Below are 16,067 nucleotides of genomic sequence, written 5' to 3'. Positions count from 1 at the left end.
AAATAGTCCAATTCTAGTTTTATGATTATACTTGCATGTTTGGATTTGCCCATTGGAGGAAGTACTTTTTCTTTCTTGTTAAATAAATCATTCCTCAACTGTCTAAATAAATTCAAGCAAATACAAGCTAAGTTTACGCAACTTGTACTCGGGATTCTGTCTTTTGACTGGAATGAGTGTGGTGGAGGCATTTTGCCTTTGCTGACGTTCAGTATTACAATTAAATTATTTTCATTCTTCACCTATATTAGTAGTAGCTCAGAATACACTTGTGACCAACATTTAGAGGTAAAGTTACAGCTTCACAAGTTGTATGCTGTTTGTTACAAGCTTGAGAGGTGTTAAGGGACTTTTTCTATTCATTTTTCAATGACTCAAGGTTGAATAGAATGCCACAGATTTAAATTTGCTGGTGACATAAAGATAAGCAATATGGTAAATTACAAATTAGACAAGTTGTTAGACTAAGTGAATAAACAAAACTATGGCAAATGAGCCATCCACTTTGAAAGTAAAAGGGATCGAATGCAGCAGTTGATGTTACATCCTCCAGTGACCAAGCTCTGTCTATGTAAAGGTGGTCGAGAGAAAACTTCCTCCAAATTGGAGGAAGACTTCTTTATTCTCGTACTCCAATTCTCTTACAACAAAGACCAATTTGGGATTCATCTTCTGAACTGCTTGTGCACCTACAAGCACAGCCACGTCTCTTGGTTTCATATCTTTTAAAAATAATTCTAATTTTCTATTCTTAAAACTAAATTGAATAATTTCACTGTTTCCTAATATAGAACAACCTCAGTTATCCAAATGTCAGATATCCAAATTTCAGGTTATCTGAACAAGATGTCAAGGACCTGTAAAAACATTGAGTTATCCGAACAAAATATTTATTGCCCGTCTCGTTTGGATAATGAAGGTTGTTCTGTATACGAGTACATTTACATATTTTACCAAAACCCAGGATTGAACCAGGCATCTTTAGATCTTCAGTCTATTGCTCTTCCAACTTTGGTGTTTTGGCTGGTTTAGTACATTTGACATCTTCTTGCTCATTCAGTTCACTTGTCTACACGTCATTGTAATTTTGCATGTCCGTCTTCCAGCTTACGTTTCCATTTAGCTTTGTTTGATCCACAATTATTTTGTGTCTTTGGAAGTTGTGAACGTAGATTGCAAAATAGCTGAGGCTCCATCACTGATCTTTGTGACATAACTGCAAATCTGATTCTGATCATATTTGCTGCCTGTCTAATTGAAAATGCCCTGTTTCTGCCTTCTTTTTGATTCTTGTCTTAATTATTCCTGTACCCATGCTGGAACATTGTCCACAGTTCCTTGAGCTCTTACATATTAGCGTTTTTGTTTGGAACCTGATTTGAATGCCTTTCGGAAACTGAAGTGTACCTCATGTTAGCTCAAAATCTTGTGCAAATTGCCTGATGTACGTGTCCTCTCCTTTTTAACATTTCAACAGTGGAAATAATTATTGCTGATTCACTCTAATAACCTCTGTCACCATTTTGAACACATCCATCAATCTTTAACCTTTCCTCTTGGATGGAGAAAAGTCTGAACTTCTCCATTCTCTCCACATCACTGCAGCTAACAGGTTATTATTATTTCAGTAACTTTATTTTGATAATTTTGAGCTCCTTCAATTATGGTGCCCAGAATTAGAGACAGGGCTACAGCTAGGACCAAGGATCCCTTTTTTTGTTAAGAATCTTAAGTTTATCCTACCATTTTGAAGATAACCTCCCCTCATTTATCCTGCTAAAATACATCACTTTATGCCTCCCTGAGTTAAATGTCACCCTCATGGTTGCTGATTTTACCAATTTGCCTTTATTCTGAAGTCTGTTCCTGTCCTCATTGTTTAACTTGCGTTTCATCTGATACCATTGAAGTTTGCTTTGTGTAGCCAAGTCCCCGAAGCCATTCATGTAAGCTTTTTTTTAAAAAGCATTTATCTGGATTTCAAGGTCTGGAACACCACGTCCAGACTGAATAAGTGAAGGTAAGTTTACTTTGAGGTTGTCAATTTGCAAACTATCACTTGGTAAGACGTTTGCTTTTTGCGATCCAACAAATAATACGTCAAACTTTGTGTGAAATCAAAAGTACGTCAGTGAATACATTTTGATAGAGGATGAACATTTCTTTTGAATTCTTCTCTAGGAAGTCGAAGCTCAGCGAGGAGGAGAGACCGAGAAAGGAGGAGGGTAGGTTCTTGAGCTCTGATTTTACGCTTACTGCACCTCAATGCGACAGTCCATTGTTGCGAGTTTGGATTGTGTGTGTTACAGCTGAGATGAGTGCCACATATTCTTGCTGCTCTATCACAGGTCAGGAGCATTGTGTTGAACCAATCTGAGCCGTTGTAACACCTCCAGTACTAATCTTGGATTAGGGTTGACTATTTTAAATTTGTAATTTGCTTAGTGTGCCATTTGTTAATTTTTTGGCATTTTTTCCCCTGAAAGTAAGTACAGCAACTTTGTTTTAACCGGCACCTTATTAACTAGCACTCTTGATAAACAAAAGTTATATACCTCAAATACTATGAAGTTTATTGCAGTATTCTGTCCAGTTATTATGTTTTTAAAATTTAATTACCTCAAAGTAATATGCTTGTTTGATCAAATGGCCACATGAAATAACAACAGTTTCAATTTTGAGTCAATTTCTCCTCAAATACCATGATGTCCAAGTAGTCAGTTGAGGATGCGAGTGAGAAAGCTCTCTGCCAGTAAGAATTATTGAAGACGAAGTTGCATTATTGTTTAATTGATTTATGCTGTAAATTAAGTATAATAGTGATGCATTACACTTCATTGATTATGTGGGCCTCTTGATTATCTGGAATATGTGATCAACTGGCACACCCAAAGTTGGTGCCAGTTAATGAAAAGTTGGCTGTATATTTTCTTGTCTTAAATATCAGTGGAGTGGTTAAGCTCTTTTGTTGTTGGGGCTCAACTTGTAAAGTGATATTAGTTTCATTTGAACAATCAAATAAATATTAAATTTAAATAGTTTGGAACAAAGCAATGGAAAGTTTTGGGGCTGTGACTGTGGCATTTACCTCCAGCGTTAGCAGTTAGGGCAGAGAGTATGGTTACAATTTATTTGAATGCTTGGAATCTGAAGAGCAAGGTTAATGAGTTGTGGGCTTAGGGGTTATGATGTCATTGCTTTCATTTGAAATATGATTGAGATAGGGGCAGAATTAGCAGTTCAATATTCCAGGGTCTTCAGACATGTCAGGGCAAGAAGTAGAAGAGGAGGTGGTGTTGCAATTTTAGGAATCGATTACAGCAATAAGGAGGGATGGCATCTTAAGGCTTCTCAGTAAAGCTTCTGGATAGAATTTAAAAATAAAAAGAAAAGCAATCAGGTTATTGGATCGCTGTATCACAAGTGTACTTTAGGCCCCATTACTGTTAGAGATAGCAGAGCAGATATGCAAGTAAATTTCAGGGAGATTTAAAAGTAATACAGTTGTAATAGTAGTGGATTTTAGCTTCCCCAGCAATAACTGAGGTCATCACAGTGTGAAAGGTTTAGAGGGAGCAGAATCCTTAAAATGCATCCAGGAGAGTGTTTTAAGCCAGTATGTAAAAGACCTCATAAGAGAGGGCACAAAGCTGGGCAAGTAGTTTAAGCCTCAGTGGGGGAACCATTTGCATATTGCGATTATAACTCAATTAGATGCAAGATTGTTATGAAGAAGGCCAAGAATGGGCCCAAAGTAAAAGTTTTAAATTGGAGGAAGACCGATTGTTATTAAAGTCAGATGTAATTTGGCCAGAATGGACTGGGCATAGTAATTTTCAGATAGATTTGTCTCAGAAACATGAGAGGAAAAACGAAATATGGAGAGTACAGGGCCAAGATGTTCTGTTAAAGAAAAAGAATGGGGCCCTCAAATATTGTGAACCCTAAAGAAGTTAGCATTAACAGAGACAAGGTTCTGAGTAGTCTGGCGGGTTAAACAGTAGACAAATCTCCAGAGCTGGATAAAATGTAACCAAGGGATGAGGGAGAAAAAGGCAGGGGCACTGGCAAAAAAGTTTCAATTCCTGTCTGACTGCAGGAGAGGTACTAGAAGACAGGTGATGTACCATTACTTCCAGGTAAACGCAGGCAAGTTAGTTCAACCTGAGCAATGGGAAGCTATTGGAAGCTATTCTGAGGGACAGATTAATCTGCACTTGGAGAGGCAGGGATTAATCAAGAGCAGTCAGCATGGTTTTGTTAAGCGAAGGTCATGTCTAACCAATGCTTTGAAGTTTTCAAAGAGGTGGCTAGGTATGTTGATGAGAGCAAGGTTATTGATGTAGTCTACTTGGACTTTAACAAGGCTCTTGATAAGGCTCTTGGGACTGATAGCAAAAGCTACGAGCCTGTAGGATCCAAGGAAATTTGGCAAATTGATCCACAGTTGCTTGAATGGCCGGAAGAAGAAGGTCGGAGTTGAGGGCTGTTTTTCCACCTGGAAGTCTTTGTCCAGGCATCAGTGTTGGGACCCTTGTTTGTTGTTTATATAAATTATTTAGACTTGAATGTAGGACAATTGGTCAGGAAGTTCACAGATAGTACAAAAATTAATGCAGCGGTAAATAGTGAGAGAGGATAGTCTTAGCTTACAAGAGGATACAGACAAGCTGTTCAAATGGGTTGATCAGTGACAAATGGAATTCAGTCCCAATAAATGTGAAGTGATCCCCTTGGACAGGCATATGTGATGAATGCTAGGACCCTGGGAAGTAGATTAGACTAAGTTCCCTACAGTGTGTAAACTGGCCCTTCAGCCCGACCAGTCCACACTGACCCTCTGTAGAGTAACCCACCCAGACCTATTTCCCTCTGACTAATTGACCTAACACTATGGGGCAATTTAGCATGGCCAATTCACCTGATGTGCACATCTTTGGACTGTGGAAGGAATCTGGAGCACCCAGAGGGAACCCACGCAGACATAGGGAGAATGTGCAAACTCCACACAGACAGTCACCCGAGGCTGGAATCGAACCTTGGTACCCTGATGCTGTGAGGCAGCAGTGCTAACCACTGAGCCACTGTGCTGCACCAAAGGAATCTTGTATGTACCATAAGGTATCTGGACAAGTGGACAAAGTGATTAAGAGGATAGTTAGGATACTAGTCTTTATTAGCCAAGGCTTATGATTTAAGAACAGGGAGGTTATGCTGGAACTGTATAAAATGTTGGTTAGGCCACAGCTAAAGTATTGTAGACATTTCTAGAACCTACATGAAATGTATGTGATTTAACTGGAGAGGGTGCTGAGAAGATTTTCCAAGATGTTGCATGGTTTGGAGAGTTTCAGTTCAGGAGATAGATTAGACACACTGGAATTTTTATTTCTTTAGAGCAGAGAAAATTGAGAGGGGACATGATTGAGATATATAAAATTGAGGGGCATAGATAGAAATGAACTTCTCCCTGAATGGACGGATCAATGACCAGGGCATAGGTTTAAGGGAAGAGACAAGATAGTTTAAAGGTGATGTGAGAAAAATATTTTCACCAAGAGGGTGGTGGGAATCCGGCACTTTCTGCCAGTAAGGGTGGTAGAGGTAGAGCTCTTATGACATGTAAGAATTATTTAGATATGTACTTGCATTCCAATTGCTGGAGAATTGAGTTAGAATAGTGAGCTGGTTGTTTTCTGACTGGTGTGGATGCCATGGGTTTGAAGGGCTTTTCACTGTGCTGTAGCTCTCTGTGATTCTCATCAAGATTTGATATTGTGGTGGGGAGAGAGGAGCTGATTAATGTACCAATGAACTGAGTCTAACCATACTTTATTTCTGTGGGATAACAGACAAGGTCCAGGAGTCAACATAGACGATCTCGCAGCAGAGATGGAGGAAGGGATTACATATCCTTTGATAAAATGATTGCACTAAGAGAACGAGATCGCCATTGGGACTATAAGAGGGATGACTGGGAAGTTGAGAGGCACAGGTCTGTTCAACTTACTGAATTTAAGATTTCAGCTATAAATTTTATAATTTCCCTGTTAATTTAAGCACAACTTTTAAAAGGTCTGAGAGAAACCGTTCAAAATAGATAGCAGCACTACTGACAGCTTGCCTATTTCTCACCTCCCCCATCCTTTCGTTTCACTTTTTAACTCAGGCCTTTAATGGGGTGAAATATTTACTCATCTGTTAGAATGACCATGGTCAGGTGAGAGACTCAACAGACAATCATGGTATTTTTCAATGTATAGTTTCAGTTCCATCACACTGTAAACTTTTGCTGTAAATTCTGTGTCTTACAATTGTGTCCTCCACAACCACTTGAAGGAGCAGCGCTCCGAAAGCTAGTGCTTCCAATTAAACCTGTTGGACTATAACATGTTGTTGTGTGATTTTTTAACTTTGTACCAGTCCAACACCAGCATTTCCATATCATGAAAATGTGCCCATAGCATTGCTTACAAACAATGATGAAATCCATTGGTGTTTGCCAGAGACTGGATGGAATTGGATTGCCTGAGAAGTACTGATCTCCTGTAAATTTAGAAGATTTCCAGAAGCTCTGGTAGAAGTGTGTCTTAACTTGGGTTTCTGGAGATCTGCTGCAGGTCAGGGGTCTGGGTGGAATGGACTTTAGAGAGTCTGTGTGGAACTCACTGGGCCGAATGGCCTACTTCTATATTTATAGGGATTCTATGATTCTAAACACGTAAGTTTTTAAAAAATTAATAGAAAGCTGCTGAAGCTGAGTGAAGATTCTGTCAAGATATGGAAGCAGTTTTGACAAATGTATTATATGGCCAGTGTTTATTCTGGCTCAGTACTTTGTTTCATTGGTGTGATTGCTGATGATCCAATTTCAAGTCAACAGATAGTTCTGAATGGGGTGAACATTTTATGTTGCTAAAGAAACCATGCTAAATTTGTCAACAGTCCAGTTTCGAGCTTGTGTGTGTGCATGCGCGCATGCATGGTGGTGTGTGTGGGGGCTTGGGGTTATGAGCGTCTGAGAGGGAGTGAGTATATGTGTGAGTGTAAAGGGGTGTAAGTTTGAGAGGTTGTGTGAGTGCATATGTGAGCATATGAGAGAACTTGTGTATGAGAGAGAGTCTGTAGGAGTGTGTGTGTCTGTAGCAATGTGTCTCTGTACAGACAGATGCACACAGACGCACACACAGACAGACAAATATACACACACATACAAACTTCTACACATGCACACAACCCTACAGAGAGAGATACACACACGCATACCTACAGAAAGATACATTCACGCAGACCCTCTCTAATATGCAAGCTCTCTCTCGTATGCTCACCCATACACTTCCACCCTATCACAGACTTTACACCCCTTTGCACTCTCACTCACATTCACACATACACACTCAAAAACACTCATAACCCCCCTCCCCCAACACACAACCACATATGTGCATCTGTGCGTGCACACGCAAGCTTGTGGGGTGAATTTGTACATGCAGAATTACATTTTATTTTGCTCAAAACTGCATGAATCTATGTAAGATGCTGTAAATTTTTTTAGATGAGAATCAGTCTGAACATTGTGGCACAGACAGTCTCGCACAGGGCAGCTCACACCTTCAGTGCATTATCTAGGCCAAAATGACACCAATTGTTAAAGTTCACTTGAGAATGTAACTTTTTAAAAAACTTCTGCGATTTACATATGAAAAAACTGAAACCAATGTTCATTCTAACAGATGATAGACTTAACAAACAATTCAGGTCCTTTTCAATATTTAATTTCAGTTACATCACACTGTAAACTTTTGCTATGAATTCTGTGATCTTACACTCCACAACCACCTGATGGAGCAGCGCTCTGAAAGTTAGTGCTTCAAAATTACCCTTTGATGATAACCTGGTATTCTGTGATTTTTAACTTTGTAAACCCCAGTCCAACACCAGCATCTCCAAATCATGTATGAAGGAAGGACTGTTTCCTTTGTTCAGAGACTTCTCAACACGGAGCATTAAGGAGCAGGAGAATCGACGTTTTGGGCATGAGCCCGAAAAGAAGGGCTGAAGAAGGGCTCATGCCCGAAACGTCGATTCTCCTGCTCCTTAATAAATTTTAGTTGTTCACAGAAGTTGGTGTATTGCCATTGCACCAAGTGTGTAAGAATCTCAAGAAAGAGAACCTAACAACCACCTTTGCAATGAAAAGGTTGTCCCTTACGTACCTTTTAAATCTTTCCCCTCTTACCCTAAACCTAGTTCTGCACTCCTCCAGGGAAAAGACCCTGTTTATTTACCATATCCATGCCCCTTAAGATTTTATAAACCACTATAACGTTATTCCTCTGCCTCCAATGCTCCAGGGAAAATGGCTCCAGCCTATTCAGCCTCGGTTTTTCGTAAAACCAATCCCGGATTTCACAAATAATCAATTCCTGACACATGTTTATAGCTTAAATCAAAGATTTAGTACAAATTCAGTACAGCAAAATTAAACAATGAAGTTATCTAATTGCTTTATGCTATAAATCTTAAAACCTTTGTTTTTAGCCCCGTTTGCACAAGACAGGCAGACAAACAATTGACGGGTATTTAAAAGAAAGCCAGATTACTTGAGTGGTTTTCACAGTGCCCCACGGCGTAGATGATGGTTTCTTTGGTTTTTTTCTGAAGATGTCTGTAGGGTAACCCTTGCTGTTCACTCAGACAAAGGCTAATAACTTAGTTTTCTATTCTCTGAACTTCTAAGAACTGCTCAAGGGAAGTTAGGCAAGGAGCTTTTCGAATGTTGATGCGATAGTATCAGAAGCCAGATTCCTCGTTTCATAGAAAACGCAGTCTAAAATCCAGTTCAAACTGTGGTTCCTCTCTGACAGACTGACTGCCCTGTCCACACGGTCCCAATGACCAATCAACATCTGCCACCTGAGCATAAGGTCTTTTCCACACTTGCTGGAGCTACTTACAGGTACTGACCTTGTTTACAGCCAACTTCTGCTATCTTAAACATAACACTCTTCCCTGGTGACTAAGTGTCTGCAGAACCTTTCGATTAGGAACCTATCTGTAATTAGTTTCTCAGCCTGGCCTTGTGAATAAACCAAAGCCTGTATGGTCTGTTTTCCCCATTCTAATAATCATCTTTAACTCCCAGTTCACAGCTCCACACCAAAATTGACAAAGAAATAAAATAAAAATTATGAAATTCAGCAAGTGCTCTAACAAATGTTGGACCTCCACTGTATCCCCTCAGGCCAAACCTTTCTGGATTTACACTTGCCAATTAAGTACATCGATTTTGTAACCTTGGGCAAAATAATGAGTTCTTCCACCGCACATTCAAAATATTTTATTCTTTGCAAAACAAAAAGTCATCTTTTATTTCATTATCTTAGTCATAATGAACATAAGTATCTAAGTTGTATATCTTGGCGATATCCTATGAATTCAGCAAGTTGTTTCCATCACTGCCATGCAAAAACAAATATTCCATTAAATCATCTGCTGTTTAGTGCAGTTTCACATCATTGTTTTTCCTGTTCCTTGGTCTTCTCTCCAAATTTTTCCCATACCATTTCACATAGTAACACGGACTCCTCAGCAGTTATTTTGTTTTACTTTAGCAGTTCACTGCCAAGTGGAGTGAGTGTCCAAGTTTTTTTTTATCAGCAGTGATTCCAGTGAATTTCATTGTGACTTCAGTATCACCCAGTATATTCCAAAGCAAACATTTCTTGTCCTTTCATGTAGTCATACTTATTGGAGAGTTTCAAAGATTCATTGGAGAGTAAATGAGGTTTAGTTAAATTTCCACTTAAAGTACAAATTCAACCCAAATTTAGGTAGCTATCTTCATGTTTCATTTTGTGGTATTTTCATCACCAAAGGGTTTTTCAATCCCTGAAGGAAACTCCGCATTATTATTCTGTGGATTTTATTCCTTTTGAGGCTGATAATTGCATCATAAAATTATACATGTCTGGTGTAGTGTGCATTTATAATTTTCCTTAGTTTTGCAGAAATATCCCATACCTTAAGAATAATCCATTAAATGCTGCTGTCCCTTTCACCAATTTGTTGAAGAGAAAACGAACCAGGACCAGCAGGTACAGGCTCCCATTCTGCGTACATTCAGTTAGACAGGACCAAGATTTCAGCCAGACATTTTCTGTTTTGAAGCCTCTTTAATTCAATATTAATCCAAACACAGAGCATCAGAAAAATTTGAAAAGAACAAAGGCCACAAGTGGCAACTCAACTAGCCTCACTACCGTAAACCTTTGCTTCCAACCCATGTCCAATGCTGGATTACTCAGTAGCTTTCCTGCCTTCATCTTGGTTTTCAAGAAATTCCTCTGTCTCCAATTTATTTCATAGTTAAAGGTGAATGGTTTATTTCTATAAAAATAGAAGCAATTTTTTAAAAAACAGTTGCGCAGATCAATCTGCAAAGGAACACTCAAAGTAAAAGCATGAATTGTAATCATATGTTGCCTTATTCAGGCTCGGATGGTGTGAAGAGCTTTTCTCTGTCCAGAGGCTGAGCCGGAGTTGGTTGCCACTTGCTCATTATTTCTGCACCTAGTGGAAATGTCACACTCGGTGTCATCTGTCTGTCAGCCTACTCACTCCTCACTCTGTCCAACAAAAAGAGCTTCACATGCACCTTTGAGAACTTCCAAACATCTAAATATATTAGGTTTTCCCATCATTAGCAAACCTAACTCAGAGAAGCTATATTGAGACAAACCAACTCTCAGACACTCTGGTTAGCAATTCTGAAAGTAGAGTACTGTACTTCTGCCACCTCTCCCCACGTGGGTAAGTTGTGTTCCTGCAGTTGTGCTCATTTTGAACAGTAAGGCAAAAGTGAGGACTGGAGATCAGAGTCTAGATCAGAGTGGTGCTAGAAAAGCACAGCAAGTCAGGCAGCATCCAGGGAGCAGGAAAATCGATGTTTCGGGCAAAAGCCCTTCATTAGGAATTTTGAACAGGAAGGCAATACAAAAGTAAAGGCCCGTAATATAACTGTGTCAATAAAGCAATTGCTTTCTATTAGACAAGAAAGGACATACAGCACATAATATAGAGCAACAGCAGTTATCCTACACACTAGGAAGGATACAAAATACATTTTGTGGAAGTTAGCATGCTTTTTGGCAAGAAAATGTTTAGGTATAGCAGTGCTTTCAACCTGAGAGTGACCTTTGAGAAAATTTAAGTATTTTTTAAATTTCATGAAGATCTTCAACTCTCCCAAATAAAGAAAGATGTAGGAGGCTGAGACACATGGGAACAGGTGTAAATTGGCCATCCCTGGATCCTTTTCTCTCATTTGTAGGAATAGGGTAGTCTTGTCGCCCCTCAAGCCTTTACCGCCTTTCAGTGAGATGATCATTTGCGGTTTAACTCCTTCCTCTGATACTTTTAGCTAACAAACATTTGTTGATTTCCAGCACCCACCACCTCTTAGAACTCATATTGGTGCAGAAGAAATTGTGCCAACTCTGTAAAGCAATCCAGTCAGACCCATTGCCTTGCTATATCCTCATAGCTATGCAAGTTTATTTCCTTCAATTATCTATCCAGTTTCATTTTCAAATTGTTGATTACTTCCACTACTCACTTGGGCACAAATTCCAGACTTTCAGTAAAAAGTTCCTTCTGACCTCTTCACTGCATGTTTTGATTAAAATCCCCAATCTGTGCCCCTTGCCACAATTATATGATCAGCTCATGGGCAGCTTTTCTTTATTTGTCTTATTTAAACCTATTATAATTGTAGATATCTCTCTCAAATCTGCCTTCAGTCTCCATTGCTCAAAGGAATGCAATCCCAGCTAATCTTACAGTTAAAATCTTTATCTGTAAAACCGACTTTCAAGAACCTTTGCATTCTTCATGAAGTGCATTGACGAGAACTCCATGCATAATCAAAGCTTCGTAAAGTTTCTTCAATTCCCTGCTTTTGTACTCTAGTTCTATTTAAAATTCCAACATCCCATATCCTTTGTTTATTACTCTGTCAGTGTCTCATCATATTTTTCATATGACCTGACCTGAATACTGGAGAACTGTGCCATGAAGTCTCTCTATTCCTTCCTGTGCATTGTAACTCCATATTCCTTCTGTCAAAGTGAATCACTTCCAGTTCTCGGATTGTCAACTGGTCATCTTAGGTTTAAGGGAAGTGGCAAACAAAAGAGCAGATTTTTTTTAATGCAGTGGATGACCTGGAAAACGTGGAATAATGCTTGAAAAGGAGAATTTTAACGATTATGGGCATGGAGAGATGTAGTGGGTCTAATTAGATGGGTTTGTGCTAGGTATCTGCAAAAACTGATGGGCTGAATGACCTTTTCTGTCACATAAACTCATGAAGATCTAATCATTCTTATTTTCTTTGTCCAGTGGAGGACGTGAGGTGTCCATGCGAGAAAGCCGACGGGAGCGGGAAGGGAGAGAAATGCTGGCAAGGGAACGCGTCCGACTGCAGATTGAGAGGATGCGTCTTGAAAGAGAGAGACTGGAACGAGAGGCACTGGAAAGAGAAAGGCTGTTCATTGAAGGGGTGAGGAAAGTGACCTGAACAGTCAAAAATGAGAGCGTGTGTAGGCAGACTGAATGGGTATGATAGATTATTGTGGAAAGAAAGCATCTATCTGACTCAGGAAAATTATCCTGCTTTTTGTGGGCAAACAATTGAAAAAAATTACCCAACTGAACCGACTACTTTCCTGTCAGTCAACTTAGAGTCATCAGAGTATTCAAAATAGTGCTATCAAGTGGCATTTCACTCAGGAATAACCCGTTTACTTCTGCCCAGTTGGGTTCTACTAGGGCCATCTCGACTTCATTATAGTCTTAGTCTGAAAAATGAATGGAAGAGCAAAATTCCAGAAGTAAGGTGACTGTCATTGACTATAAGACTGAAGGAGCCCAGTAAAATTTATTTCAATGGAGATGAGAAGTTGGCTTGCCAACAAGTTCTCACCCTTTTTGTCTTCTATATATTTGAGTGATCTATTGAAATTTGGTATTCTTGCTTTTGTACTGATGATTACAAGGTGAAAAATTTAATAAAAACAACTTTTGTTTCAGCAATATTCATAAAGTTGGTAGCTCGGACAAGAATGTGGGTATCTGTAACTATTCCAAAACGTGAGCCAACACCATCATAAAGTGAATGAGAAGAAAGGAAGATTGGGAAATCATTAAAGATGAGCATATTACTGAGTTACTTGCACTAAGACGACTCCTGGAATTAATTGGTCACGTAGAAATATCAAACCAGTAACAATAAATTCTACATTAATCCGAATGAAAATGCTATGGTTCAGCTATCAGGTTAGCTTTGAGGAGATACCCCTGTGAAACATGTTCATTTACAGCACTGTTGTATCCCTCTCCTGCAGGAGAGGAGGCGAGAACAAGAACGAATACGTCGCGAGAAGGAAGAGCTGTGCCGTGAGATACGCTATGAACAGAGTCTGAAAAGGCGTTATGATGATAGGTAAAACACTTTTAGTTTACTTTTAAGATCTTTTGGAAGACATGGGTATCCCTGTTTCTGATTATTCTCCAAGCAAATAAATTGTGACAATGAATCACACAGACCACCCTTGCTTACTGGCCAGCAGATCTTAAGCAAACATCGTTAGAAGCACTGAAATCACTTCATTCTTCCAGGGGATGTGGAAAGTATTGAATTTGGTTTCCACATTTGACTCCTGTTTATTGACAATGTGACAGAACTTGGTTGGATTGAGTTGAGACAAGCAGCATGAGCTATTTTGACACTCAGCATCTAACAAAGGGGCTACTTCAGGAACTGAAAAATGGGTTATTCATGAAAGTTGGAACGAAAAGGGTTTTAATTAGCCCCACTTTGTGAAAGGTAAACCAGAAATCTTCACCTCATTTACAGCCTAGAAGTAGTACAGGAATTTGAACAGTCTGTGTTGTTACAACATAGGGATCACAAGCTAAACCAAAACAGCCTCACTCTCAATAGATTCACAACACAATGAAATTAAAGCATTCCATGACCCTCAAAATTTCTCAATTGTTCCTAACTAGAGTCATAGAGCGTGGAAGCAGACCCTTTGGTCCAACCCATCCATGCTGACCAGATATCCCAACCCAATCTGATCCCACCTGCCAGCACCCAGCCCATATCCAGATGCCTTTTGAATGTTGCAATTGTACCAGCATCCTCCCTCTAGCAGCTCGTTCCATACATGTACCAACCTCTGCGTGAAAATGTTGCCCCTTCGGTCCCTTTTATATTTTACCCCTCTCACCCTGAACCTATGCAATTTAGTTCTGGACTCCCTGACCCCAGGGCAAAGACTTTGTCTATTTATCCTATCCATGCCACTCATAATTTTGTAAACCTCTATAAGGTCACCCCTCAGCCTCCAACGCTCCAGGGAAAACAACCCCAACCTGTTCAGCCTCTCCCCATAGCTCAAATCCTCCAACCCTGGCAACATCCTTGTTAATCTTTTCTGAACCCTATCAAGTTTCACCACATCTTTTCGATAGGAAGGAGACCAGAATTGTACGCAATATTCCAACAGTGGCCTAACCAATGTCCTGTACAGCCGCAACATGACCTCCCATCTCCTGTACTCAATACTCTGACCAATAAAGGAAAGCATACCAAATGCCTTCTTCACTATCCTATCTACCTATGACTCCACTTTCAAGGAGCTATGCCTGCACTCCAAGGTCTCTTTGTTCAGCAACACTCCCTAGGACCTTACCATTAAGTGTATAAGTCCTAAGATTTGCTTTTCCAAAATGCAGCACCTCTCATTTATCTGAATTAAACCCCATCTGCCACTTCTCAGCCAATTTAGCTCACCTGGTCAAGATCCTTTTGTAATTTAAGGTAACCTTCTTCACTGTCCGCAATACCTCAAATTTTGGTGTCATCTGCAAACTTACTAACTGTACCTCTTATGCTCACATCCAAATAATTAACTTTACAAATAACGGATCTTGGATACCAAGCTTCTAACTTGAACAGAAATTAACAATTTATTATTAATAATTTAACGGAACACAGATAAGCCCCACAAGGGAATTTGCTTCGTATCTACAGTCTAAGCCCAATCTTCTTTGATGATAAACCCTGTACGACACACGGGTACAGTGAAGGGGCAAATTTTTAAAAAATGAAAGCATGCTAATTTTCCCTCATGAACCTATTCCTTTCCAAATGGGTATCTATTCATTCCTTCAGAATTTTTCTCCAGTACTTTCTCCACCACTGACATGACACTCAGGGTCTGTAATTTCATGGTTCATCTATTAGTTTTAAAATAGTGATGAAAAAGGATAGACTGGATCTAAAAGTGGACGTTCTAAATTGGAGGGAGGCCAGTTTTGATGGTATTAGGTAAAAACTTTCAACCGCTGATTGGGGGCAGATGTTCTCAGGTAAAGGGACGGCAGGAAAATCCTTCAGAAATGAGATAAGAGTCTAGAGACAGGATATTCCTATTAGGGTGAAATGAAAGGCTGGTAGGTATAGGGAATGCTGAATGACTAGAGAAATTGAGCGTTTGGTTAAGAAAAAGAAGGAAGCATATGTCAGGTAGAGACAGGAGAGATCAAGTGGATCCTTAGAGTATAAAGGCAGTAGGAATATACATAAAAGGGAAGTCAAGAGGGCAAAAAGGGGACATGAGATAGCTTTGGCAAAAAGGGTTAAGGAGAATCCAAAGGGTTTTTTAATAAATACATTTAAGGACAAAATGGTAACTAGGGAGAGAATAGGACGACTCAAATATCAGCAAAGCAGCCTTTGTGTGCAGCCGCAGGAGATGGGGGAGATACTAAACGAGTATTTTGCATCAGTATTTACTGTGGAGAAGGACATGGAAGATGTAGAATGTGGGGATATAGATGATGGCATCTTGAAAAATGTCCATATTACAGAGGTGGAGGTGCTGCATGTTTTGAAACACATAAAGGTGGATAAATTCCCAGGACCTGATCAGGTGTACCCAAGAACTCTGTGGGAAGTTAGAGAAGTGATTGCTGGGCCCCTTGCTGAGATAGGTATA

General features: G+C 39.6%; 1 protein-coding gene across 1 annotated transcript in view; it reads left to right on the top strand.

Moving 5' to 3' along the window:
* LOC140494481 (scaffold attachment factor B1-like) overlaps positions 1–16,067 on the top strand; it is an 81,691-nt gene that overhangs the window by 48,390 nt on the left and 17,234 nt on the right. Inside the window, exons 12-15 of the mRNA XM_072593698.1 lie at positions 2,182–2,225; positions 5,853–5,995; positions 12,403–12,562; positions 13,407–13,504. Of these exons, the coding sequence (XP_072449799.1) occupies positions 2,182–2,225; positions 5,853–5,995; positions 12,403–12,562; positions 13,407–13,504 (445 nt within the window). The remainder of the gene's footprint in view (positions 1–2,181; positions 2,226–5,852; positions 5,996–12,402; positions 12,563–13,406; positions 13,505–16,067) is intronic.

Source organism: Chiloscyllium punctatum, chromosome 24 (genome assembly GCF_047496795.1).
Source record: "Chiloscyllium punctatum isolate Juve2018m chromosome 24, sChiPun1.3, whole genome shotgun sequence".
Lineage (NCBI taxonomy): Eukaryota > Metazoa > Chordata > Chondrichthyes > Orectolobiformes > Hemiscylliidae > Chiloscyllium > Chiloscyllium punctatum.
Note: the sequence above shows the minus strand (reverse complement) of the source record. Positions and strands in the feature narration are given on the sequence as shown.